General features: G+C 36.0%; 1 protein-coding gene across 3 annotated transcripts in view; it reads left to right on the forward strand.

Moving 5' to 3' along the window:
* The window catches only part of LOC6049246 (regulator of G-protein signaling loco), a 98,127-nt gene that overhangs the window by 37,039 nt on the left and 33,096 nt on the right, over positions 1–27,992 (forward strand). Inside the window, exon 2 of one of the 3 annotated variants that reach the window (XM_038259247.1) lies at positions 8,214–8,243. The exons of the other annotated variants lie outside the window; for them this stretch is intronic. Coding sequence (XP_038115175.1) covers positions 8,214–8,243 — 30 coding nt within the window. The remainder of the gene's footprint in view (positions 1–8,213; positions 8,244–27,992) is intronic. 3 annotated transcript variants of the gene reach the window in all.

Below are 27,992 nucleotides of genomic sequence, written 5' to 3' on the forward strand. Positions count from 1 at the left end.
AGTATCCGGACGATGGCCATCACTCAGCACACTCAATCAGGAAGCAATTGCTTGAACCGGTTGGAAATGTTGAAGGAAATTCTCGTACACATCCAGCAGTACTTGAATGACGTTGTTTCAGTAAGGACACTTTTGGCACACGGTGCTGGAACAACAGGAACGTTTCATCGATGGCCACTTCGTAATTTCCACTGCTCCCTCAGTCACATCGCCGAAAAGGACAGCAAAGTCTCCAAAATGTTACAATTTTTTTTTTTAACGAAATCTATAGACAAAAAAATGACAGAGAAAAAAACGCGTCCGGTCGCACGCACAGTTTACTTCGATCCCTGTCACATTTTGTAGACGGGCAATGTGTGTAAACAAAGTGAAATAAATATTTTTAAGTGGTGCTGGCAAGGAAATTCACAGAAAATCATCAGCAGATTGATTTTCTTGGAGAAGTTCGGGAGCGGTTTTTGTTTTCCGTGATTTGCCTCCTCGCTCTTTCGCGGATGAAGAAAGTTCGCAAGCGAAATTGATTTTTTTGCGAATATTCCATCCCTGGTTGTTTGATAATAACAACTTTAAACATACCTTTCCAAGATTTTTTGGAAAAAAAAACTAATTTGAATCTTGTTGTTTTCCTTTATTTTAATTTAATAATTTATTATAACTTACTAAATTAATCCATTAAAATAAATAAATTGTTTGTTCTACCTACAACATTGCCTTGGCGTTGTCGATTGCGAGATTCCTACTCGAAACTAGGTGTCTTTATAGATGAGGCAATTGAGGCAAATTTATTCTTTGAAAATGCTAAATAACTATTACAATTTCACAAAATCACATTTTAAAGCACAAATGGTTTGGACCCTGTGGACGCTCCAAGCATTTAATGGCTCCTTTGATTAACACTTTTTAAGTTGAACTATACATAATTTATTCTTCTCTTTAAATTTGCAATAAAATTAATAAAGAGGATCGCAAATGCTTAATACATTATTACAAGTGGCTCTTTCTTAAAAATTTATATTCCACCGTTTTTGACTAGCCGTTTTCTTTTAAAGAGAGGCTTTTAAATATTTCAGTGTTTTTGCATTTTTTTTTCGAACATGTTTATGTTCCGTTGCATTTCACAGTTTAAAACATGGGTATACTTTTTTTTATTTTGAGTTATTGGCTTTCTACAAAAAAATAGCAGCTCTTTATATATATATTTTTAAACTGAGACCAGTTTATTTTTTGTAAGTTTTAACTATGTTTCAAAAGTGAGCAGTTTTTTTTAATTTGCGTTGTTTATACACAGTAAAAAAATCAGGGATGAAACAATCGCAAAAACAAAACTTTTTCGTTTGCGAACTTTCTCCACCCGCGAAAGAGAGAGGAAGCGAAACAAGCAAAAGAATATCTCTCCCGAATTTTTCGAACAAAATCAATCAGAAGAAGATTTTTTGTGAATCTCATGCATTGTGCCACTTGAATTAATTTATTTAATTAAATTAAAAAGAAATAGAATTAACAGCGTTAAAATGTTTTAAATTACTAAAAAATCATATATCGATTAATGGAACGTAATTCTTGGACGAGCCCCACTATCCCGGTCCATGCTTTCTAAAACATTGTAGGAAGATCGCTACCGCTAGTCGCCGGCAATGTCAGCCAGCCGGTCCGTCCCTCTGTCTGGTGGTCCAACTGGTGTAATTCAATAAATAGTAGCATGAAATTGCCAGGGTTTGTTTTTTTTTTGCGCCGACCAGTTCATCCACATCTGATGCATGGTCTTCTGGCAGTTGCAGTGTCTCATTTCCTTATTTATCACTTGATTCCAATCTAGAGTGAGAGAGAGGGAGGGGGGACGATCGTCTCTCGTCGCATAAGGCACACTATTTAACTTGAGACAGAACAAGTAGAATGTAGCGCAACGACCTCCACCCTGATGGTATACTGTGTGGCGTGGCCCCCAGATAAGGTTACAGGTTCGGACCGTTGCGGGAACGAGCGCTGCACGGTTCGATGCGCTCCGCTGGGTGGTAATAGGTGCACTTGAAGAGCCGTTTGTCGGCATGTTTTGTGTTGTTCAAGTTCAGGTATTCATGTTTGGTAGGAGAACTAGTTGTAGGATTGGGTATCTGGAAGCTGTTTGATAACCTGTTCAATACCTCATCAAAACTGCAACTTGTTATTCAAATCTCACTTCTTCTACAAACTCTTAAAATTCGTCATCCCACTACCAGAGCATGTACGTACGTGCCAATTCGTCAATCGCGCTTCTCAACCATTTAAACCAGGTCGGAGATAGATCGAGATCGATCGTGATCGCGGGATCCACTTCCCCCCGGTATCAAGTGTGTGCTACCACCACCTTCACTATGATGCTACCCTTGAGCGTTAAATTGAAATCCTAATCTGGTTACTTTCATCAGCCGCTGCGCGCAGTTCCGTTCACGGTTTCGATTAACCGCTGCCAGATCCCACCAAGGCAAATGAGCGGCCTGCCCTGCGCAGACACTCGACGACCTAGTCGGCTCTGATAGGCCTAAGAGGCCTCCAGTTATCTGCTATCCTACTATGTGGTTGTGCGCTTCCGCTTAGCTACGGTTTGTTCTCACGTCAATCACGAGACGAAACAGTTCGACTAACCTTTTCCCGAAACCAGCAGCGGGGCCAAGTACCTACCAGAGGGGGTTGTTCCATTTACACGGCAAGTGGTGCAGACGTGGTTGAAGTTTTTAGGGAAGTGCACCTTATCTCTATCTGACGGGTGAAAGCATCGCTGGGTGCACAAGACTGTTCAAATGAAGAGTATTCAAGTGGATTCGGTGACAGTCGTTCAAGGTTACGAACCTCTGCTCTACGGCGTGTTTGTACCATAAAGTCCGTTGCAAATCGTTCCTGGCTAAAACGGGTTCAATTCATGTTACCTGAACCTGATATCGCTGTCGCTATTGTTGAGCGACGTCCTGTCTGTGTCAGTAGTGAGAAGTGGAATAAAAACAGCGCTAATAAAGCAATAAGGACAACACACAGGAAGGAGGCGGACTCACTCGAGTATCACGAGGTCCCCAGAGGGGAGGACTCTCTACATACATTTGAATAACTTATCGCGAGATCGGTTCCCGCGATCCTTTTTTGACCTTTCTTATGCAGGTGAACAAGATCAAACTGCAACACACAAAGATATTTTTAGTGATATAAGTGCAACATTCTTAAAATGATTATTTCGCATACCAAATTTTAAATTAAAAAGTTATTACGCAAAAAGTGTGTAAATCTACCTTTTCTTGTTTTAAGTTCCTCTTTTCAACATAAATTTATTTGAATTTTTATGTTATTTAGTGGTTTTTGGGATAAAACTCGGGAATTCGACGGACAAACCGGGAAAATACTATAAGATTATTTATATTCGACAAACTCCAACAAACAAATCAGTTTTTTATGATTATTAAGACATTTTTTTGTGTTTTTGAAAACTCTTGACTCAAGGAGGTTTTGAAAACACCCAGAAGCAAAAAAAATGTTTATTGAACCTAAAAAAAACTCTGGAAATGATATTTTTCAAATTAAATCTTTTCAGAGCTCTGCTGTAAAAAAAGTCACGTTCTATACCAACAATCATTCCAGGTGGATACAAAATTGAATCAAAAATTGTGTTGTGATAAATCTGAAATTTATGTTAAAAACTAAAAAAGTTTAAACTTTATTTCAGATGTTTTTTTTTTAACAGACTGCTGTGAAAATTGTATGTTGATTTGTATGGACTTTTTGGTCAAAGAGAAAGTACTCATATAATTTCAGCCAATTTAAAAGCGCTAGGAAATTGCCATTTTTTTAAGAACTTTTCTTGAATTTGCAAGACCTTTTTTTTCAAAGAAAACATTGAACATTTAATTGTTTAAAATTAAAACGATTTAATTTTTTTCTCGATACCCATTTCTAATCTCCAATTATAATTTACATAATTCTCAAAGCAAATGAAGTTGTATTTATTTTGAAATTAAAAATGAAAGAACAAAAATCCCACGCTTTTTCGGAAATTAGGTTTTATTTGTGACCTTTTGAAAGCTATCCTGGGAAATGAAATATTAAACCAAGTAGCTGAACTATCAAAAAAAAAATATTTTTTTTTTAATTTAAAATCATTCTAATTTGATGTGAAACGTCCTGGAAAAAAAATTGCCTCGTAATAGTTGCATTGGCCTGATCATAATTTAAATTTGTAAGTTCTAAAAATTTCTACGTACTTTTATCTTATTGATCCCAGACTGTTTACGTTCATAACCTGGCATTGCAATTAAACTTTGTTTAATTGATTAAGATATTAAATAAATGCAACAAAATTAACAAAAAGGAAAATAAAAGCAAACCCATAAACATAAACGTAAACGTAAACGTAAACATAAACATAAACATAAACATAAACATAAACATAAACATAAACATAAACATAAACATAAACATAAACATAAACATAAACATAAACATAAACATAAACATAAACATAAACATAAACATAAACATAAACATAAACATAAACGATAAACGATAAACGATAAACGATAAACGATAAACGATAAACGATAAACGATAAACGATAAACGATAAACGATAAACGATAAACGATAAACGATAAACGATAAACGATAAACGATAAACGATAAACGATAAACGATAAACGATAAACGATAAACGATAAACGATAAACGATAAACGATAAACGATAAACGATAAACGATAAACGATAAACGATAAACGATAAACGATAAACGATAAACGATAAACGATAAACGATAAACGATAAACGATAAACGATAAACGATAAACGATAAACGATAAACGATAAACGATAAACGATAAACGATAAACGATAAACGATAAACGATAAACGATAAACGATAAACGATAAACGATAAACGATAAACGATAAACGATAAACGATAAACGATAAACGATAAACGATAAACGATAAACGATAAACGATAAACGATAAACGATAAACGATAAACGATAAACGATAAACGATAAACGATAAGCGATAAACGATAAACGATAAACGATAAACGATAAACGATAAACGATAAACGATAAACGATAAACAATAAACGATAAACGATAATGGCCTTCAAATAATTTTTAAAATTCATGTTTCTAAGAACCAACATAAGACAACATTTTTCAAAAATGGTTCTCTTGGAATTTATAAATTTGGATTCCTGATGATCCACAAACCATTTAAAAAAAATACTTGGATTAATTTTTAATAAAAAAGAGAAAAAGCATCCATCCGCTCTTTTTTTCGTCAAAATTTCAATTTCACTGCTAGGTGAATTTGCCTTCAAACTACCATTCGCTGAAATGAACATCGTGTGTATGCTTACAAAAAGAGCAAACGAGAGAACTTCAGCGGGAAACTTTCCAACTGTGGTGTTCACCCGTTTTTTATACTCTCTTGCTCGCTCTCTTCCGGTCTGTTCTCACCCTTTACCACAGCTAATTCGATGAACTAGATCCCCACACAAAAAAGAGGGAAAACGGTTTGAAAACAATACATCCTACAACAACACATTGAGACTTCTTGTGAACCGCGTTTTTTTTTTCTAAAGTAAAGTTGTCGCTGGATGTCGTGGGATGTCGGATGTTGTTGTGCCGCTTTGAGGAATGTCTTGAATACCTGAGAATGAGTTGTGTCTGATTTCTCATCTGGAGCGTGAGTAGATTGCTGCGAGTGACGAGGAAAAATGCATTCGCGAACATAGACAAGTAGATTTAGCAGTTTTATAAATGTATTTTGACAACTTGGGCTCAAATTGTCTGAGTTTAAAACCTGAAATTTAGATATCTGTCACATCTGTGGTCTCTTTCTAGTATATCGACTCGTTATCTCCAGTGAATTGGCACCGGTAATTATTGTAGATTATTTCTCTTAATTATCTTTAGTTGCACTATGAAGCGTTGGTTATGAGTGATTCTCGTGTCGGTATGTCGGAAGCGATTGTTCCAGAGTGCACCTCTTTGTCGGGGGGTTTTCCCCCTCATTTGTGTGATGGCTGTTTATTTTTTTTAGTTATGGAATATATTTTTTTGTTGTTATATCCAATTCCAAAGAATTTTTAAATTAATTATTAATACAAAAAAAGATTAACGGAGATTGGGTGTTAACAAAAAATGTAAAAGTATCACCGACTCTTATCTCTAATCTCTCCACAATTTGACACTCACTTTTGACGTTTTCTTCACACTTCAAGATAAAAATATTATCAACCCGGTCAGTTCTCTCCACTCATTAACAGTCGTGGCGGTGTATCGTTTCATTGAAAAGCAATTATGAACCGTTTTTTATGTTTTCCTTTCATTCAAACCTTCTCTTTTTTGCCTTTTAATATGTGCTGTTCAATGAGTTGGTCTCTTCGATAAAACCGCCAAGCGGAAACCGAAATTTCCGAAAAACTCACACACTCTGAAGGCTCATTATGATTATGGGTTTTTATGAGTTTGTATGTTTGGGACTTGTTTTCTTCTTTTGTTTCTACCGTTTCCTTCGACGACGCCGTCGTAATCGTGAAATAATAGGCCAAGTTCACGGCGATGGTCGTCGACGACGTCAAGCCTGTTGGTCAGGTGAAAATGCACAATAACGGTCGTTCACACGGAGTTGATCATAGACAAGTGGATGAACTTATTTTTTTACTTTTTGAATTTTGATTTGACTTACTTAAATTTAAAAGTTTATCTTTTTGTACGTTAATTTGTCTTCACATTCAATAAAGCTTGCCCGTTTTCCACCAGAAACCTAGTTTTTTTTTCTAAATTTCATTCTACGGTTGCTTTAACAACATATGTAAAAGTGCACATTAACATGTTTCCTCACCGTGTGTTAAACATTGCGCACAAAAAACTGTTTTATTTTCTTTGCGCCACTGCTCACATGGTTTTGTTTTAAAGTTTTTGTTTCATTTCGTTTTCCACGGTTGTGTACCCGGACAGAAATCATCAACTACATACAAAAAAAAAAAAAAACTCGCTGACCAGATGTGTTCGGTGTAAACATCGCACAGTGGGAAAAAAGGGCCCAAAAAATTACCGCAACATGATTTCGCGCAAACCATCGATTGCTATACACCAAAAGCTTCGTTTTTGCACCAGGAACAATAATCCGATGAAAAATCGCACTGCACGGACCGGTGGCCGGAGTACAGGCCACCGGAAGATCCGGATTTTTGGAAAAAGTGTCAGATTATTCCAATTGTGAACTGATAAGCCTTCTTCTACCATAAATAGTCAATCCTAGAATAATATTAAATACCATAGGACCCATCGAAACCGGTTTCACCGATCTCCGGTGGCCACATCCGGAACCGCATTAGGAAACAGCGTAAACTAGTCATGCGACGTATCAAACTTCTTGATTTTGGATGGAAAGTATCCTTAAAATGTATTTTTACCTCCGATGACCGGTTTCCAGGTTCTCCGGTGGCCACATCCGAAGATCATATTTGGCAAATTCCTGAAACCACTCTTGCGACATATTAAACTTCATGTTTTTAAGAGAGGAGTGTATAACTCATGTCCCCATCCAAAATCAAGAAGTTTGATACGTCGCATGACTAGTTTACGCTGTTTCCTAATGCGGTTCCGGATGTGGCCACCGGAGATCGGTGGAACCGGTTCCGATGGGTCCTATGGTATTTAATATTATTCTAGGATTGTTTTGCGTGACTATTCATGGTAGAAGAAAGCTTATCAGTTCACAATTGGATAAATCTGATACTTTTTCCAAAAATCCGGATCTTCCGGTGGCCTGTACTCCGGCCACCGGTCCGTGCAGTGCGATTTTTCATCGGATTATTGTTCCTGGTGCAAAAACGAAGCTTTTGGTGTATAGCAATCGATGGTTTGCGCGAAATCATGTTGCGGTAATTTTTTGGGTCCTTTTTTCCCACTGTGCATCGGTTGAAGTTAAACCCTAGCCCAGTGGATATTTATTTAGCCAGGCGCGTTTATCCAATAAAACGCCAAGAGGTTCTAGCGGGCCACTTGATCAGGCCGCCAGGTGGCGTCCAGTGGCGGATTCGTTCATCCTTTGCCTTCTTTTGCGTGATTTGTTGAACATGAAATTTGAAATTTTTGATTCACTTTGAACTGTTGTGATTGATGAGGAAAGAAAAGCCCTTTATCGTAATTTATATTAAACATCGTTTACTAATGTTTTGCTTTTTTCCTCTTTCTTTTTGCAGGTGAGTGAGCAGAACTTGTTGGCAGATGATGTAAGTTAAATGTTTGCAGGTTTGTGACGAAACGATGGACTTTGTAGGGTACTAAAAATCATGAAAAAATATAAAAAAAAGTTACCAGTACACTCAAACCCCGATGGTTTGACACCAACTGTTGTCAAACGAACGGGGTCACGTTTTAGTTTGACACCCCTTTTACACGGAGTTCACACACACTACCAGGGCCGTGCACAGGATTTTCGAAAGGGGAGGGTTTTCTCGAAAGGGGCGCATGGGGTGCTTATTTAGATTGTGAAAGGGCGCTAACAGTCAATCTTTAAACTCAATAAATAATACTTTTGTATATTTTACATATATTTTGCTGGTTCGAATCCCGCGGCGGACGCTTTAAAATTCTTAGTGTAAATATGGGTATCCGGCGCCGTCGCTCTGTGCCTTGCTCAAACAGGGCGGCGAAGTCCTTGTAGTTAAAAGGAAGACAGTGGTTGGTCTAGTACCGGCCGACAGATATAAAGTCAACTTCGTTTTTATATATTTTACATTGGTGTCCTGTTGCCATACACGGCAAATCGTGTTGAATAGCGCCATGGAGGGCGTTAATTCAGAGTTTGAGCAAATTTGAGATTTTGCGCAAATGAGAGTTTTAAATCGGAAGAGGGATGGGCCGTTCACTTGTGGATCGTAAAACGGGGTTTTAGTGAAGAAGTGTAGCAGTAATTGCTCAAAACAAGTTTTCTTTTTTTATATTAAGAGTAGTTCTCTACGATTTCGCAATTTTTTCACAATTTTTAACTTATCATTTTTTTGATTTGGATGAAACTTTGCCATGCACCATGCATTCTCTATGTCAAAAGAAGCAATTTTGCATCATTCTTTTTTCTATACAAATGTCCATACAATTCTGGGGGCTGGTCATATTAAATTTATATGCAAATGAATGAATTTCTATGATTTCTTGACAAGGGATTTTCTGATCGATATGGTGTCTTGGGCAAAGCAAAAAATCCGATATTTTATGTTTTAGGGGACTAAAAAAGACAATTTCGGAGCTTTAGTGATGGTGCAAAATCTGGTTTAAGAGATATGATTTTTTTGAAGAAAAAAAAAACGAAAAAGTGGACAAAAATTGTTGAAGCAATTTTGTGAACAAAATGTACCGTTTTCAGGTTAAAGCTAATTTTAGGACTGCATTTTCAATTTATTTTGGTTTCTTTTCATTTTAAAATAATACTTCTGGAATTTAAAGTACCCCTAAAACATGTTTTTGAAGAGCCAAGAAAATTTTGTACAATTTTCTCTCTGAAACTTTCAAATCGAGCAAATTGTTTCTGAGATACACAATCTCAAAGAAATTAAATCGATGAGCTTGATTTTTTCTAAGTGTTAACCCTTTGCTGCCCATTTTGTTTCGATTTTTTTAAATTTTTCCCTTGTCATTTTGAGCAACTTTTGTTCTACGAAAAACTTTACTTCTCCAGTTTCAAGTTGTTTTTGTTTCATTTTTAGTTTTTATATTTGCATTTATCTTGTTTAGTTGATATTTGTTTTTGGTAGTATTTGGCCTATTCTAGCACCTAATTTGTCATATTTTTTACAGCCAATTTTTCATTATTTTTTTGTATGTTTTTCATTTTTTGTTTTACTCAAGAACAAACCATCATCATTTAAATTGTTAAAAAATGTCTGAGACAATAGAAAAAAAAAGTACAGAAAATATTAGTGAAAAACACAGCCAAGAAATACAATCATTTTTCGAAACATTGGTAAAGTCACATAAAACAAGTCACACGTTCAACCCTAATTTTTTTCAAATTTTAAGAGTTCTTCTTTACAATGCTTTTAAAGGTCGAAAATTGGTTAAAAATTGATTTTTGGCGAATTATTAGATCGAATCCCGTCTAGAGGTGGGGTTGGGTTGTAGCTGGATAAACTGAAAGTGTTCAACTGATCATAACTCGGAAACTACTGGTCCGATTTTCAATCGACATTTCTTTGCATTCCCTATGTCAAAAGAAGCAATTTTGCATCATTAGTTTTTCCAAACAAGTCTCCATACAATTTTGAGGGCTAGAATGGGTATGTAAACGTATGAAATTTTGTATCTTTGGACGGAATTTTCTGAAAATCTGAAAAATTAGATAAGAAACTTCATTTTTGGGTCAAACATTTGTAACAGACTTTTTAAATATAAAAAATGAAAAAAGATAATTTTGAATATTTTTCAATCGATTCCTTGACTTTTCCGAAGAAACGTCCTAGAAAATCGATAAAATGAAACAAATTGCTACAGGAAACAAAGATATATTTCGATTTACCCCAGAAAATGTTCCGAAAAGGCACCTCTCTCATAAACAAAATTTTCAAAAATGAGAAAATAATTAACATATTTAAAAAAAATACTATCATCGCCTGAAAAACACCATAGAAATGATGAAAATATTTTAAAAATAAGATTTCAAAGAAAGTTTCACAACACGTAAAAAAAATAATCAAAAAAAGTTAGCTTAAGCAACATAAAAATGATAAAAAGTTGCGCCTTGTAATGAAATAAAAATGTTAAATAAAACAATTTTACTAACTTTTTGAAAACAAAATTTTACTAGAGGAGCCCTCATGACAAAATATAAAAAAAAAATGAAAAAAGTAGAGCAGCATAAAAAAAGATCAAAAATATTTTGAAAATAGGATTTTACCAGCGGCGTTTTGTTAAAATAAAAACAAAATAAAATTATTTGACTATCGGCGCTCCTCAAGCTATAAAGACTGTTCAAAATTAGTCAAACAAAGTTTGCCAACCGGCGCAAAAATGTTGTAGCTAGAACGCTAAACAGAATTTTTATTTTTTTATTACCGTAAGCCAAACTTTGTTTGGCTCTTATTAAACAGTCTCTATGTTGCTAGAGGGGCGTCGATAGTCAAACTTTTTTGGTTGAATGTTTTAATTTTGTCATAAAAGCGTTTCCAGTAAAATCTTATTTTTGAAATATTTTTTCATTTTTAAGCTGCTTTTGGCACCGATTATTCAACTTTTTTCAATAATTTTACCAATTTTTTCCCCACTCATAAGGGCCTCAAGTCAAATGTTTCATATCGAGAATTTGCATGATTTTTTTTAGTCATAAGGGCGCCTCCAGTCAAATTTTCATAACCAAATTTTTGTATGATTTTTTTAAAGTCGTAGTGGCGCCTCCAATTAAATTATCATATTCAGAATTTTCATTAAAATGTTTAAGTCATAGGGGCGCCTCCAGTCAATTTTCGTAATAAGAAATTGTATGAATTTTTAAAGTCGTAGGGACGCATCCATTAAATTTTTCACAGCTAAAATTTTTATGATTTTTTAAGTCGTAGGGGCGCCTCCTGTCAATTTTTGAATAATGAAAATTTGTTTCAAAAAATTTAGGTCGTAGGGGCGCTACTGGTTAAATTTTCATAATAAGAATTTGTATGGCTTTTTTAAGTCATAAGGGCGCCTCAATCCAAGTTGCCATATCGAGCATATGCCTTTAAAGTTGTAGGGGCGTCTTCAGTCATATTTTTATATTGAGAATATGTTTAAAAAAAATAATTCATAGGGGCGCTTCCAGTCAATTTTTCATAACCAGAATTTGCATGAATTTTTTAAGTCGTACGGACGCCTCCAGTCAAATTTTTGATGTTGAGGATATGTTTAAAAAAATTAGGTCGTAGGGGCGCCCCCAGTTAAATTTTCATATTGAAAATTTTCATAAAAATGTGTCATTCATAGTCATAGGTCAAATTTTCATAATAAGAATTTGTATGATTTTTTAAGTCATAAGGGCGCCTCCAGTAAAATTTTCATAATGAAATTTGTATGATTTTTTTGAAAGTCGTAGGGACGCATCCACTAAATTTTTCATAGCGAAAATTTTCATGATTTTTCAAGTCGTAGGGGCGCCTCCTGTCAAATTTTTAATATTGAGAATTTGTTTTAAAAAATTAAGTCGTAGGGGCGGCTCCAGTTAAATTTTCATAATAAAAATTTTAATGATTTTTTTAAGTCATAAGGGCGCTTCAATCCAAGTTGCCATATCGAGGATATGCCTTTAAAGTCGTAGGGGCGTCTTCAGTCATATTTTTACATTGGGAATTTGTATTTAAAAAAAATAATTCGCTTCCAGTAAATTTTTCATATCGAGAATTTGCATGATTTTTTTAAGTCGTAGGGGCGCCTCCAGTCAAAATGTTGATAATATGTTTAAAAAAATTTGGTCGAAGGGGTGCCTCCAGTTAAATTTTCATATTGAGAATTTCCACAAAATTGTTCATTCATAGTCATAGGTCAAATTTTCATAGTAAGAATTTGTATGTTTTTTTAAGTCATAAGAGCGCCTCCAGTCAAATTTTCATTACAAAATATGTATGTTTTTAAGTCGTAGGGGCGTCTCCAGTCAAATTTTATATGACAAATTCGTATTGAAAAAAAATAAGTCTTAGGGGCGCCTCCAGTTAAATTTTCATAATTCTCATAAAAATGTTTTAGTCATTAGGGCGCCTCCAGTCAAATTTTTCATATGGAGAATTTGCATGATTTTTTTAAGTCATGAGGGCACCTCCAGTCAAATTTTAATAACAAAATTTGTGTGATTTTTTCAAAGTCGTAGGGCGCCTCCATTTAATTTTTCATATCGAGAATTTGCATAATTTTTTAAGTCGTAGGAGCGCCTCCAGTCAAATTTTGATATTGCATAATCGTATTGAAAAAAATAAGTCTTAGGGCGCCTCCAGTTAAATTTTCATAATTTTCATAAAAATGTTTTAGTCATTAGGGCGCCTCCAGTCAAATTTTTCATATCGAAAATTTGCAAGATTTTTTAAGTCGTAGGGGCGCCTCCATTCAATTTTGATATCGAGAACTTGCATGATTTATTTAAGTCGTAGGGGCGCCTCCAGTCAAAATTTTATATTGCATATTCGTATTGAAAAAAAATTAAGTGTTAGGGGCGCCTCCAGTCAAATTTTCATAATTTTCATAAAAATGTTTTAGTCATAAGGGCGCCTCCAGTCAAATTTTTCATATCGAGAATTTGCAAGATTTTTTTAAGTCATAACAAAATTTGTATGATTTTTTTAAAGTCGTAGGGGCGCCTCCAGTCAAATTTTTCATATCGAGAATTTGCATGATTTTATTAAGTCATAAGGGCGCCTCCAGTCAAATTTTAATAACAAAATTTGTATGATTTTTCTAAAGTCGTAGGGGCGCCTCCATTCAATTTTTGATATCGAGAACTTGCATGATTTTTTTAAGTCGTAGGGGCGCCTCCAGTCAAATGTTTATATTGCATATACGTATTGAAAATAAAATAAGTCTTATTGGCGCCTCCAGTTAAATTTTCATAATTTTCATAAAAATGTTTTAGTCATAAGGGCGCCTCCAGTCAAATTTTTCATATCGATTTAAAAAAAAAATTCTTTGGCATTTTGGCAACACAGCTAAAAAAAAATCGGCCGAGGGGCGCATGGGGTGTAACCAACCTAATTTGCCAGGGGGGGGTTAAACCCCTAAAACCCCCCCCTTGTACACGGCCCTGCACACTACCAAACGCTTGTTTTGATAGTGTGCATGAGCGCCGTGTAAAAAGTGACAGTTCGTCACTTTTTAGTTTGACTTTGACCAACCAACGGGGTATAAACTAAAAAAATTTCAAACGAAAAAGTGACCAACCACCGGGGGTTGAGTGTATATTTCCCATCCATGAAAAAATTGCTGTTATCCATTTTTTTTTTGCCAAATCGAGATCTTCTCTCCAAAGGGAAAAGTTGAGAGGATTGCATCTTCTAAAACTATTTTTTAAAGGATTCACAAAAATATTTTGAGTGTTTTGGGAATTTTATGGAAAATTGACAACCATGCACCATATACGGGTCATTCCAGATCAACTGAGTACACTTTTGGACTCGACCTTCACCGATTTGGACCAAACTTGGAGGGAACGTTCATCTTAATCGATAGTTATTTGAAATCCCAAGTTTGGAGCTGATTGGACCATCCCTCTCTTTTTGGCACCGCCCTCTTTTTTTGACGATTTTGTAGAATGATCTACAGGTTGCATTTTATAGAAAACAAGCTCTTCCCGGCAAACTTCGTCCTGCCCTTTTTTGTGTTTGTTGACGTTTCTTGCTTGTTTGCTCAGCCTCCTGAGATCAAAATTTGATTTTACGCAGCTTTTCCCATACAATTTGCAGATTTTTCGGAATCGGTTCCAGAGTGGCCAAAGTTCTAACTTTTTGGCGTAAGAACCTTCCTTGGGCTTATACGAACCCAACGCAACAAAGAGCACCTCGATCCGACGATCCGTATTCAACTGATTCGCGTTCGAACAAAACCATCGAAATTTTTTATATATATAGATAGATTGTCCAAGGAATTCGATAAAAATAAAATTTTAACCATTATTGATCCTTGCACTGTAACTTGGATTTGGCCCGCACTTTTCTCTCGCACTTTTGACAGCAAGAATTCGAAAAACTTGGCAACCAGCAGTTGTTTATTTACATTTCCAGTCGCAGTTTCCACCAAACTGGACATTCGCACTTTAAAATTGCGATTGACAGGTGAGCAACATCGGCTCGCTTTGATCATTTTTTGAGAAAATTAAAATTTCCCAAGCCAGTTTGACAAGTCGCAATAGTGCGATCGATAGCAATAATTTAGTGCGAAGTCCAAGTTAGTGAGAATTGCGCAATAAATGCTCCCTAATATTATATTTAACGTTTTATGTTTATAAATTGACTTTTGACCAATTGCTTATATTTTCATTTTTTTTTTAAATTTTATCACCATCGTGTTCCCCGGACAATTTTACATAATAATCAATGTAAACCTCAAACTAAAAGGAACTATTGGCGAAAGGGGGCATTAAGGGTTAAAATTTTATTTTTATCGAATTTCTTGGACAATTTTCTATAAAATGCAACCTGTAGAAAGTCTTTTGCTCAAATAGTTGCAAAGTTATGATTAAAACAAAAAAAAAGTTTTTTACAAAATCGAGCGGTGCCAAAAATAGAGGGATGGTCCAATCAGCTCCAAACTTGGGATTTCTGATAACTATCGATAGATAAACTTTCCCTTCAAGTTTGGTCCAGATCGGTCAAGGTCGAGTCCAAAAGTGTACCCAGTTGACCTGGAATGACCCATATTTTTTTTTTTTGAAATTAAATATGTCTTTATTGAACTTTCTTATAATAATTACATTTCATTTACATTCTAAGTGGTATGGCTACATGCTCTTCATCTTTGTTATATTTTTCGTTTTCTTATTAACTGTTCACATTCATTAATTTACTTCAAATTGTTTTACATTTTTGCATTGAATCGAATACATTTGGGTAAAAAAGAAAAAAAATCACTTTAACAACTAATCCTAACTTAAAACTAAAAAACTAAAAAAGTAAATTCATTGAAATATTCAAAATCATTAGAACGAGTAAACTACGAACTGTATTTTAAGATAAATCCTCCAAGCGTTCTTACTTGTTCCGCACGAGTTTTGCAACCACGCAGTGTTGTTGTCATCTCGATGAAAATGTTCAGAAGTTCTTGTGGTGAAAACAGGTCACTGCTGCCTTCATCCGTTGATGCTGGTTTGTTTTCCCTCGGTTGCTGACTGAAGCCAGGAGGTGTTGTATTCTCTGCAACTTTTTGCCGCTGATTCAACGGCAATGGCTGCAGAATTGGAACCACTCGAACAGATCCCGCTCCAGGTGACGCCAAAGCAGGAAAATCCACGTCCGTGTAAGTTGGTGGTGTTTTGCGACGATTTGGTTGGTGCCTCGTCGTCGCTTGCTGCCGAATTTTCACAAACTCAGCACGTTTTGGGCAGCTTCGATTCTTGGTCGAATGGTCGCCGCCGCAATTGAAGCACTTGGCTTCAATGTTCTCGTTGATTGTGTTGCAAGCTTGAGTTTTGTGCTCACCTCCGCAGGTTGCACAACGACTCTTGATGAAACAGTTCCTACCACCATGTCCAAACTGCAAACAGTTCGAACACTGCGTCACGTCACGGTGCACTGGACGATAACGTTCCCAAGTCACGATAATGTTGAAATTGCCCGAACTGCTTTCAGCTCAGACGGCGTTGTCGATCCTTTCTCGAGATGAACCAGGTACAGTTGATCACGATACTTGATGTCCTTGTTGTGTCTCGTCATCTTGAAGACTTCGATCACGTTCAACTTAAGAGTTTTGAGCTCTTCTTTCAGCACACTCACATCCATGTCGTACAGGCCTCGGAGAACCTGTTTCATGGGGCGTTTACCTGGATCGTCATGGCTGTAGTATTCAATCTTTGTGTTGTTCAGGAAATCCCGAACGTAGTTGTAATCCTTTCTGGTAGGTAGCAGAATTTTGAGTCCATCAGCACACAAGCGAATGGAAGCTCGTAAAGCACCAGATTTGATAAACCCGGTCAGCCACTTTCGCACCGAATTAGAGCGTCCAATTTCCCGGGGTTTCAAATTTCCCGGGAAACGGGAAATTTTCAACCAATTTCCCGGGAAATCCCGGGAATTCCCGGGAAATTTTAAATTTACTAAAAATTGATCTGATCTTGGTTCTGATTAATATTTCGCAACAGAATTGTATAGGAGAGCGACTATAATGGTTAAAATAAGTGTGAAGATCAATTCCAGAGTTTTTTTTTGAAAAGGACCTATAAGCTATTGTCTTTCATATGTTTATAGGACCTAATAAAAAAAAAGTCGAGAATTAATAGCTTGACTGCATGTAAAAAATCACAAAACTGCAAGAAAATGAATAAAAAGTCGTACACTAAATCAAAAAGTGATCTATGGTATTTTTTGTTAAAAAGTTATTTTTTATCAAAGTTTTTTATCGATGTGAGAATGGTTGTTGCACCAGTGCTCCATAATTCTTTAACTTCAAATTGTTTTTTTCTTGAATAGGTACTATGTATTTAACGAATTGAAGTAATTTTTCTTGCTAAAACATATTTATTTAAAATATTGAATAATACCAAAACGTAAAAAAAACTTAATTTTGCTTCGGCGGTAAGTGGTTTATTTTTTTTACATGTAATAACACCAATTATTCTTTAAAAAGTTTACCTGATAGTAATAGTTTATTTTCATAAGCAAAGTCTATGAGCTGCTTCAGAAATTAATATTATCAGAAATAAATCTTGATATAATATTTTCTGATCATCTGATCAATTCTATATAAACTGAACAATGAATTGAATTGAACAAAATCATGTTAAGTTTCTTCATTTATTATTTTTTTCAGAGCATTTTCAAAAAAATAGTTCCAAAAAGTTGAGAAAATGTATACTTCCGCTTGAATTTCGGGAATTCCCGGGAAATTTACAAATTTCCCGGGAAACGGGAAATAATTTTTTCCGGGAAATCCCGGGAATTCCCGGGAATTTTTTTCCCGGGACGGGAAATTGGACGCTCTACACCGAATCCGATGACGATGTTTTCACAAAAATGGGTGGCAACTTTTCCCGTCGTTCAAATTCTTCCTTCTCGCTCACGTCCACAGGGAGGGTAGCGAACTGGTTTCCAGACGAATTTTGAGCGTCCTTGCTCAAACTGCCTGGCTTTGCAGGTAGCGCTTCGGCATTCTTTAGCTTCTTCAAATCTGCCGATTCTGCTGGTGAGGACCGCCTCTTTTTCTTGCCGTGAGGCATTTTTTGCACTTTTTAGCACTTTTTTGGTTTGTGAGGGACGCACGTCTGACTCGCTTCTCTGCTGATCGCAGACTCTGACCCATATTTAAAAATCGGTATCTTGAGAAAGCATTTTCTGATCTATTCAGTGTCTTCCGCAAAGATGTAGGATATGTCAGAGAAAAGTGATACAGGGAAAAAATCATGGATTTTTTATTTCACATTTTCCAGTTTTTAATATTAAATCCTCTGACGTCCAGCAGCACCGCACCAGTGATTCATAAAATGTTTACTTCTAACTTGGAGTAATTCTCATTGTACAATCCTTATTAGGATATTTAACTCTCTAATGCCCAATTTTTTTTCCTGTTCATGAGGTAATTTTAAGCAATGTTCTTGTTCCGTTTTTGGTATTTTAATTTACATTTATCTTGTTTAGTTTATGTTTGTTTTTGATATTATTTGGCTACCACTTCCTATCAGTACCTTTTCCCTATCTAGTTATTTCATACTTTTTAATTTTTTTGCCTATTTTTAAATATTTATTTCCACTTGGGATACAGTAATGTTGACAAAAAAAAAAACGGCAATACACAGAAAAAAATCAATTCCCGTAATCGTGAATTAAGTTCACGAATGTGAGATCCACGAAGGAATTTATTCATGAGTATGGTGCATTTGCACCATAAACGTGAATATATTCCTTCGTGGTTCTCATAATCGTGAACTGACTTCACGGTTTCGAGAATTGATTTTTTTCTGTGTAGTTAACCCCTAAGAAATTACATTTCGCAAAAAACTGCCAAAGTCACCACACAATGAAAAATATCGAAAACATTGACAAAAAAAAATCATTTTTGCCTTCCTCACCTTACTGAGGAAAGGCTATAAAATCACTCGAAAAATGAACTTCTTAATTCGACCTCGTAGACCCACCTTCACGTATACATATCGACTCAGAATCAAATTCTGAGCAAATGTCTGTGTGTGTGTGTGTAGGGATGTGGGTCTGTGCACCAAAAAATATGCACTCGATTATCTCAGCACTGGCTTAACCGATTTGGACCGTTTTGGTCTCATTCGATTTGTCTTGGGGTCCCATAAGTCCCTATTGAAAATTATGAAGTTTAGTGAAGTACTTCAAAAGTTATGCTAAAAAAACGATTTTGACGTATGTCCGGAAGATTGTAAAAAGGGTGTTTTTTGCAAGATACTCTATCATGTTATACATTTTTAGAAAGGTATTAAAAAGACCTTTCCAATGAGCCCAAAACATTGAAGATCTGACAACCCTATCAAAAGTTATTAGCACTTAAGTGTTATTTATACACTTTTTGGAGGCCGGATCTCAGATATTTCAATGAAAATGATATCCGGGTCCATCATGCGACTAATCGTTAGTTAGATAATCGAAAGACCTTTCATATGAGCCTAAAACATCAAGGATCTGACAACTCTATCAAAAGTTATTGGCACTTAAGTGTTATTTATACACTTTTTGGAGGCCGGATCTCAGATATTTCAGTAAAAATAATGTCCGGGTCCATCATGTGACCTGTCGTTAGTTAGATAATCGAAAAACCTTTCAAATGAGCCTATAACATCAAGGATCTGACAACCCTATCAAACGTTATCAGCACTTAAGTGTTATTTATACACTTTTTAGAGGTCGGATTTCAGATATTGTGATAAAAATATTGTCTGAATCTTCCATGCGAACTATCGTTGGAAAGGTTTTTTTTATCAGACCTTGCCGATGAGTCAGAAAAATTGAAGGTCTGCGAACCCTATCAAAAGAAATGAGTAATAAAGTTGATTTGTTAAACATGTTAAGGGAATGTTGCTATTTTTAATGAATGTATTGACTTTATGAATGTGAGGAAGGCACCAACCACCTAAAGGTGGATTAAGTAACGTTTTTAAAGAAAAATCATATTTACAATCGAAAAGAACTTTACAATTTTTGGATAAAATTTACCGTTTTCTAGTTTGTAAATTTCCGTAAAATTCGAATGTTTTGTATTTGGCAACATTGTTTGTAATACAGTGAAATATAACAGAAACTGGTGAGAATTTCACCTGTTCCTAATATAAAATTTCACATTTCTTTGACACACAAATAACCCAAATATATATCACCGTTATTGTTTACTGTGCTCAGTCCAGACTCGATTAACCTCGGAAATATTTCACTTCGGATAATCGAATCACGAAATTTTTTTTTTCGATGTCTAATTTTTGATTGTCGCTAAAATGATTTAGAATTTTTAAATCCAAGATGGCGGCCAAAATGGCGGTGATGCAATATAGAAAAAGTGCTTTTTATTTTTAAATAGGCAATCAACAACTAAAATTTTACTAAAATGGGTTCGTAGAATTCAAATTTTATGTTAAAAACAAGAAAATGAAAAAAATACGAAAACATTTTTTTTCTTGGTTAGATTATCCGAAGTCCCATAAAAGTCGGATAATCAACCTTCGGATAATCGAAACTTCGGATAATCGAGGCTTCGGATAATCGAGACTGGAATGTAGTTGGCTTCTATTTTTTTTAAATCAATATTTATTTCTGAAAGGTTTTTAACAACACAAAAGAAGCAGTAATCCAGCTGCGTTTAAGTGACCGGTTTGTAAACTAAATTTTGCATTTTTTTATGCAATTGTACGCAGCAAACAAAGTACTAATCCAGTTGGTTTTAAAATTAATTATGCATTATTTTATGAAATTTCATGTAATATTACACCTAGCAATATGTAGCGAACGACGAAGTTGACTTTATAGCTGTCGGCCACCATTGCTAGTACCAACCACTAGTGTCTTCCTTTTTATCTACAAGGACTTCGCCGCCCTGGGCTCCTAACTAAGTGTATCAAAGTATGGCACGGAGCGACCGCGCCGAATACCCATATTTACACAAAGAATTTTAGAGCGCCCGCCGCGGGATTCGAACCGGCGACCTCTGGATTGTGAGTCCAGTGCGCGGTCCGATTGATCCACACGGGCGGGACAATATGTAGCCCAATGTTTAATAATAGGTGATTATTTGTATTAATTAATTTATAATTTCGATATTTATTGTTAGAGTTTGGTTTTAGGAGCGAGTATTTTTTTTAATTTAAAATAGTTGTCAAAATTTTATAACGAGCTTAGAAATTTATTCGCTTCCAAACGTGCAATTAACTGATTTCGACTCCCTTTTGAATTACTCTCAGCTCACCGATGAATCGACCCACCAACCGACTCTAAATTCTCACTCATCAGTACCAGCTCACGTCTCACTTAAGCTAGTGTGGTTGTGGTTCACCCACCACTCCATTCTGGCAAACTCATTCTCTTGTTTGTCTCTTCATTCAGTAATTTCTCTTCTCCAGCGTGAACCATTCCATAACAAAGAGAAAGAGAGAATGAACCAACTCACCCAGAAAAAGAGCTCTTTCCCATGAAGTCGGCCGAGGTTCAACCGCGATCACTGCCACGGGTGGGATTTAGTTTCGCGTTAGAAACCTTTCCGACCGGTTCGTTTGTGATTCGCGGTATTTTTTATTTAATTTGTCCGTTGACAGTTCTTTTTTCTCGGTTTGTTCTCTTGTTTGAGATTCGCGCGATTGTCGCGGAAATTCGTCTTTTTCCACGTTGATTTGGTTGGTTTGCCTTTCCTGATGAGACCGTTGCAGAGTTTATCCGGCCATTAGACGGAGGGGGGACAATTCCGTCGAAAATGTCGGCCAGACGGCCCATTATTGTGTGTGAACCAATAGAGTGGCCCCAATTTCGCGCACCAATTGGTATTGCCAATCGCGGTGCAAATTGTGAATCAAGTTCTGGAGAGAATTGCTGAAACGTTCTTCGTTGTTCGTGATGTACCGCCGTTAGCTTGTAGGTGTGCGCAATCCCGGGTTGTGTTGTGCGCGGCTGCTTTAGTGTGCCAATTTCTGCGCAAGTGAAAACAGCGAGCTGTCAGCGTGTCCATAAAGCAATATTTATTCGTGCGTTGTGTGTGTATGCTGTTAAATGTTCCGCGCAAGCATCCGCGGCCAAAGTGCAAACCCCGTACAAAATTTGGAAAGAAGAAACGTCAAAACTGGACGCGAAAATCGGAGTCAAGAAGACGAGCACAAGTGAAACCATTAATGTTGCTTTTTTGGTCGTTGTTACGAAACTCGCACAGAGCAGTAAAACAAACGGAATCAAAATTGTGTCTACGCGCGGTTGTGGGAGTGTGTTTCGTGAAGATTTGGCCTTTTGCAGTATCAGTTTGATTAGGGGGAAATAACCGTGTAAATGAGAAGAAAAATATAGTCGATTTCCAAAATCGGCGAAGGAAACCAAACAAAAAAAAAATGAAGGCCTTTTTCGATTGTTGTTGATGGGGTGGATATTACTGGATATTGGGTGTGTGTTGAGTGAGCTTCGGAGAGTATACAGAGTGATGGAAATGATTGGAAAATTAGCATAATTCGATCGACAACCTTGAAAGCATGCAGCTAAAGGCAGTTTGTGATGGGTGGAAATATCAGCTGTTTTTTTTTTTATTTTTTTGGTGAAAAGGTCGAAAACGATTTGGGAAGAAGCACGTATTCCGTTGATGAGGGGGAAAAGCATTTGTAGTTCCAAGTTTACAAAATAGCTTAAGGTTGACTCAGTTTTTGAAATTCGCGTTGAATATAATTTATTATTTTCTGCAGGTAACCCTGCTATGAAAAACTTGTTTTGTATTTTCTCACACATTGATTTTTTTGCGTTCTGATTTTGTTTTATTATAAAACCTCTATCTACACAGCAAAAAAAGTAGTTATCCAGCTGCGTGTAAAAGACCTCGGTGTAAAATAAATTTTGCATTATTTCATGAAATTTTATGTAATATTACATCCTGAAATATGTATCCTATCAGTATAGGAAACCTACTTGACCGAAATGTCAATGGTTTTTTTCAGTGAAAATGTACAGTATGTAAAAAAAGTATTTACACCCCTTCCATAGTGCCCATGCACATTTTGTGATGAAACATGTAAAAAATTTAAAGTTTGACAGGAACCTAGTACTACGTTTTGTTCAGAAACTCATGCCAAACATTTTGCTACAAAAAGCTCATGAAGAGATGATTTCCATAAAAAGTTATATAACAAATACTATTACGAAAATAAAAAAGGTGCAAAAAAAGTATGTACACTAGGGTGCCCAGAAAAAATGACCCCCTGCTCCACAAGCGGAAAATGGTTTATTGGGTTATTTTAAGCATCTGTGCAAATTTTGAGCGAAATTGGTTCAGATTAACCCATTGATACCCGAGCCTGAAGTTGATGAAAAAAATGTTTTTCATACAAAAATGACTTTTTTAAATCGCAAATAACTTTTCAGGATCAAGTTTTATAGCTTTGGTATGTTCTACAAAGTTGTAGAGCATTAAATTTCCAATGAGAATCTCACTTTTAGGAATATTTTGATGGAAGTAGCGCACCCTGCAGTCCAAACCGTAAGAAAGTTGGGTTTTCCATAGAATTTTTCGATTTTTCCCATACAAACTTCACCTTCGAGTATCAATGGGTAAATGTTGACCGATTTTGCTCATATTTTGCCCAGAGTCCTAAAATAGCTCAAGGAACAATATTCAGCTTGTGGAGCGAGATTTTGAGAAAAAGTCTCATATTCTGGGCACCCTAATGTACACCTTTCGAAAAATTAACATAAATAATGTTATTTGTTGACAAATCACCATAAATCCAGTCTCCCAACTCCAAATAGGCATCCTTGACTGATTAAAAAGAGAATTTGGATTGAATATAAAGTTTATTAACTACTTAGTATAAAAGTTTATGTAACTCTGGAAATTCTATATAAAACTTATCTAAACTTAATTTTGCAAACTTTTAATTCAACTAAACGTCAATATATTACCATATAATTGCTAAATAAACATTTTGGAGTGGGTATAACACCGTTTTGGGGGTATTTGTATCGATAGAATAGATTTTTTGTTGGAATTTCGTACCAACCCGGAATTACGTCGTAGGAAAATACGCCGGCATCCGAACCGGTCCACGATTCACAAGTCAACCTATGTGGAATCGGTAAGGGCATAAAATTTCCGATCTTTTGATACCCAAACATCTAGGTTTTCTTTAAAACCTACGTTTTTAAATACCTGGGCAAAAAGTAAGTTTGATCCACGAGAACAAAAATTACGAAATTCCATACATTTTTGGCAGGTTGCTCAAACGAAACCATAACAACGTTTTTGCTTAGGTATTTAAAAACGTAGGTTTTAAAGAAAACCTAGATGTTTGGGTATCAAAAGATCGGAAATTTTATGCCCTTACCGATTCCACATAGGTAGACTTGTGAATCGTGGACCGGTTTGGATGCCGGCGGATTTTCCTACGACGTAATTCCGGGTTGGTACGAAATTCCAACGAAAAATCTATTCTATCGATACAAATACCCCCAAAACGGTGTTATACCCACTCCAGAATGTTTATTTTGCAATTATATGGTAATATATTGACATTTAGTTGAATTAAAAGTTTGCAAAATTAAGTTTAGATAAGTTTTATATAGAATTTCCAGAGTTATATAAACTTTTATACTAAGTAGTTAGTAAACTTTATATTCAATCCAAATTCTTTTTTTAATCAGTCAAGGATGCCTATTTGGAGTTGGGAGACTGGATTTATGGTGATATGTCAACAAATAACATTATTTATGTTAATTTTTCGAAAGGTGTACAAACTTTTTTTGCACCTTTTTTATTTTCGTAATAGTATTTGTTATATAACTTTTAATAGAAATCATCTTTTCATGAGCTTTTTGTAGCAAAATGTTTGGCATGAGTTTCTGAACAAAACGTAGTACTAGGTTCCTGTCAAACTTTAAATTTTTTACATGTTTCATCACAAAATGTGCATAGTGCCCAAGGGGTGTAAATACTTTTTTTACATACAATATGTTTGCAAACGCTGAAAAAATCTAAATATCTTTATTTGAAAAATGTCCAATTTTCAAGGTGAAAGTGTATGGGACCACCCTAACGAAACTCGAAAATTGTTCGATTACATGTTTTTCCATTTGAGTCAATTTATAAAAATGTCGATTTTTGATTATATTTTGGGATTTCTATGAATATGATGATTTTGGTGTTTTCTCTAAATTTGGTCGTAAATTGCGAAATAAAATTTTGATGTCTTCGAAAAAGCTGCTTGAATTGGCAAGCCCAACAACCCTCTAGATGAAAAAAAAAAAAAAAAACTGAAAAAGTTAGATTTTCAAAAACAGTCTAACTTACTACCAAGCTAAAAACAGCTAAAAATATGGTGGTTGAAAATTACCTCGTTTTTGTGTGACTTTATCACCCAGAACTGGGCATCGGCATACGATAGGATAAAGAGCACAGTTCGGTAGTGAAATGGTACTGTGAACGGACGGTGATGATAAATCCCGAAATTGTCAAGAGTACTTTACTCATTTTCTAAAAAGTTCACCCCTGAAAAAAGTACCAATACCGAAACTCGAACCCAAGACCTTTGGCATATCGAACCGTGCCTTTGCCGTATCGGCCACCATGGTTCGATGACTGGGTGGCGGTCATTTGTCCATATAAGCCACCCAATGGGATGAACTGTTTCAATGAACGAATGAACATGGTTTATTGTTGTTGTAAGTGTGAGAGGTCTATACTCTCGCTGAATAGTACTTTCCTCTCGTTTCTTTTCGGGAGGACTATCCGCTCGGTCTTTAACTTTGGGTGTACCTTAATGAATGTGTGGAATTTGAATTTAACAAAAAGTAATAAAAAGTAATTATTTGTGGTACATAATCTGTCAGCATTCCCAGATGTAATTAATATCACAATAACATCCGACTATTTCTTTTTTGAGTCCTCTCTCTCAAAGAGTGCTCAGTAAACCCCTTTTGATAAAGATTCTTTGATCACTGTATACATGCACGAGCTGTACGAATTTCTAAATCCATCTTGGACACGCAACATTTTTACTCTACGACTGATGCCCGTCAGCCATGCAAGTTGGCAATTGTTCGAGCAAGTTTCATCCGAGATAATACTCAATTAGGGCCGACAACTGATCAGCACGATACGTCGTCGCCTCATAACCATTCAAAAGCAACAAGTGCACATCACGATTGTCAAAGCCGCCGAAAGCGTGTCTTCAAACCGCGTAGTGAAAGTGATGGCCTCCAACCAGCTTCCCACCGATTCTTCAACAGAGCGTTTGAACCAGCTGATTTTCAAAATTGTCGGCTCCCAAATTGCCTTACCGCACGCAACTCCCCGCAACTAAATACCACAAGTCACTGCTTTGCCGTTAGGCTTTAAGCATGGTTTCTTGTTTCATGTGGCCGCTGCTACCAGTAGGTACTTTGGGGCAGAGGAAATGACCACAAAATTTCCCGATTATTTCCGCTCGACACAGAGTTCGGAGTTCCGCTCGATTGCGTGTCACCGAAGCGTAACCGTTGTCGCGGAGCGAGACCGGAACGCAGTGCAGCGTAACGCGGATTGGACGTTCGATCTGCAACGTCAAACTTTGGGAAGGTCAGGCCACCGTGGATTACCCGAAAGCGTTCGAAGTAATGCACTGTGCAACAGGTCAGTGACAGTACATGGCGGATAATTTGAACGGGCTTGTTGGAGAAATTTTAGTCCACAGCAGTAAACCACAGTGCATAACCGAAACCGTGAGACCAATTTCCCCCAACGATACAATGGAGATCAATTTTCTTCGGTTGAAAACGCCCCCGCCCACCCCTTTTTCAAGGGACTGATACCTTGGAAAGCATTTCTCGTTGTCTCAGGTGAACAATAGCTGCTTTTTTTAGACAAAACTGTTCAATGGAAAAAAAGTTGCAAAGCAGAAGAAATTAAAATTATGATCGAGGGGTGCACGGAAGGAAACCGTTTGAACATGTTGGAAAATAGTTAAGTTAGAAATAGGTTGCTGCAACAAGTTTACCTATTCATGACAGTTCATCACATGTCACCTTTCTCTAAAAGCTTTTCTCCTTCACCTGTACTAAAGTTTTATGAACAACCCCCCACGAAAACATGCAACTAGCTTTTTTCCAGCTTTTATCCGTGACGGAATACAATGGCAAACACGGCAGCCCCCTTCCCACGGTGTAAGTCTTCCGAGAGATAGATTGAGCTCGGGTGCTTCTGCTGTGCCAGTGAGATTTGGAAAGTGGAAGCTGCGCGTGAAAAACTTGCTGGCTGGTTCACACAGGAAAACCGTGGTTAAACTGTTTTGTGAAGCTGAATAACTCGGGGAAGTTTTTTTTAGTGAGGCCAGCAAGATTGTGGAAGAACAGTTTAAAACCTTGGAACAAACCTTGGAAGCCGTTACACAACGTAAACAGTAGGAAAAAACAGTTTTTAACAACTAAAACTAGTTTATAAAAAAATTAAAGTTGATTTTTCAACTTGCGATGTCTCGTAAATTATTGGTTACGTTAAAAATGAAACCTGTGAAATTGTCTGTTCTTTTCTATAGAGCAATTTTCTACGAAATAGGTCTTTTTTCATTGATTTTAATATTTGTATTTTTTAATCCGGCTGAAACTTTTTGGTGCCTTTGGTATGCCCAAAGAAGCCATTTTGCATCATTAGTTTGTCCATATAATTTTCCAAACAAATTTGGCAACTGTCCATACAAAAATGATATATGAAAATTCAAAAATCTGTATCTTTTGAAGGAATTTTTTGATCGATTTGATGTCTTCGGCAAAGTTGTAGGTATGGATAAGGACTACACTGAAAAACAAATGATACACGGTAAAAAAAATTAGGTGATTTTTAATTTCACTTTTTGTCACTAAAACTTGATTTGCAAAAAACACTATTTTTCTGATATTAGGGGACATCAAATGCCAACTTTTCAGAAATTTCCAGAATGTGCAAAAAATCTTTGAATTTTTGAATCAAGACTGATTTTTTCAAAAAAAAAAAAAAATCGATGCAAAATCGAATTTGCAATCAAAAAGTACTTTAGTGAAATTTTGATAAAGTGCACTGTTATCAAGTTACAGTCCAGACTGGATTATCCGAAGGCCTCGGAAAAATTTCACTTCGGATAATCGAATCATGATAAAAAATAATTCTTCGTTGTCTTTTTTTTTGATGGT

The sequence above is a fragment of the Culex quinquefasciatus genome, chromosome 3 (assembly GCF_015732765.1).
Source record: "Culex quinquefasciatus strain JHB chromosome 3, VPISU_Cqui_1.0_pri_paternal, whole genome shotgun sequence".
In the NCBI taxonomy this organism is placed as follows: domain Eukaryota; kingdom Metazoa; phylum Arthropoda; class Insecta; order Diptera; family Culicidae; genus Culex; species Culex quinquefasciatus.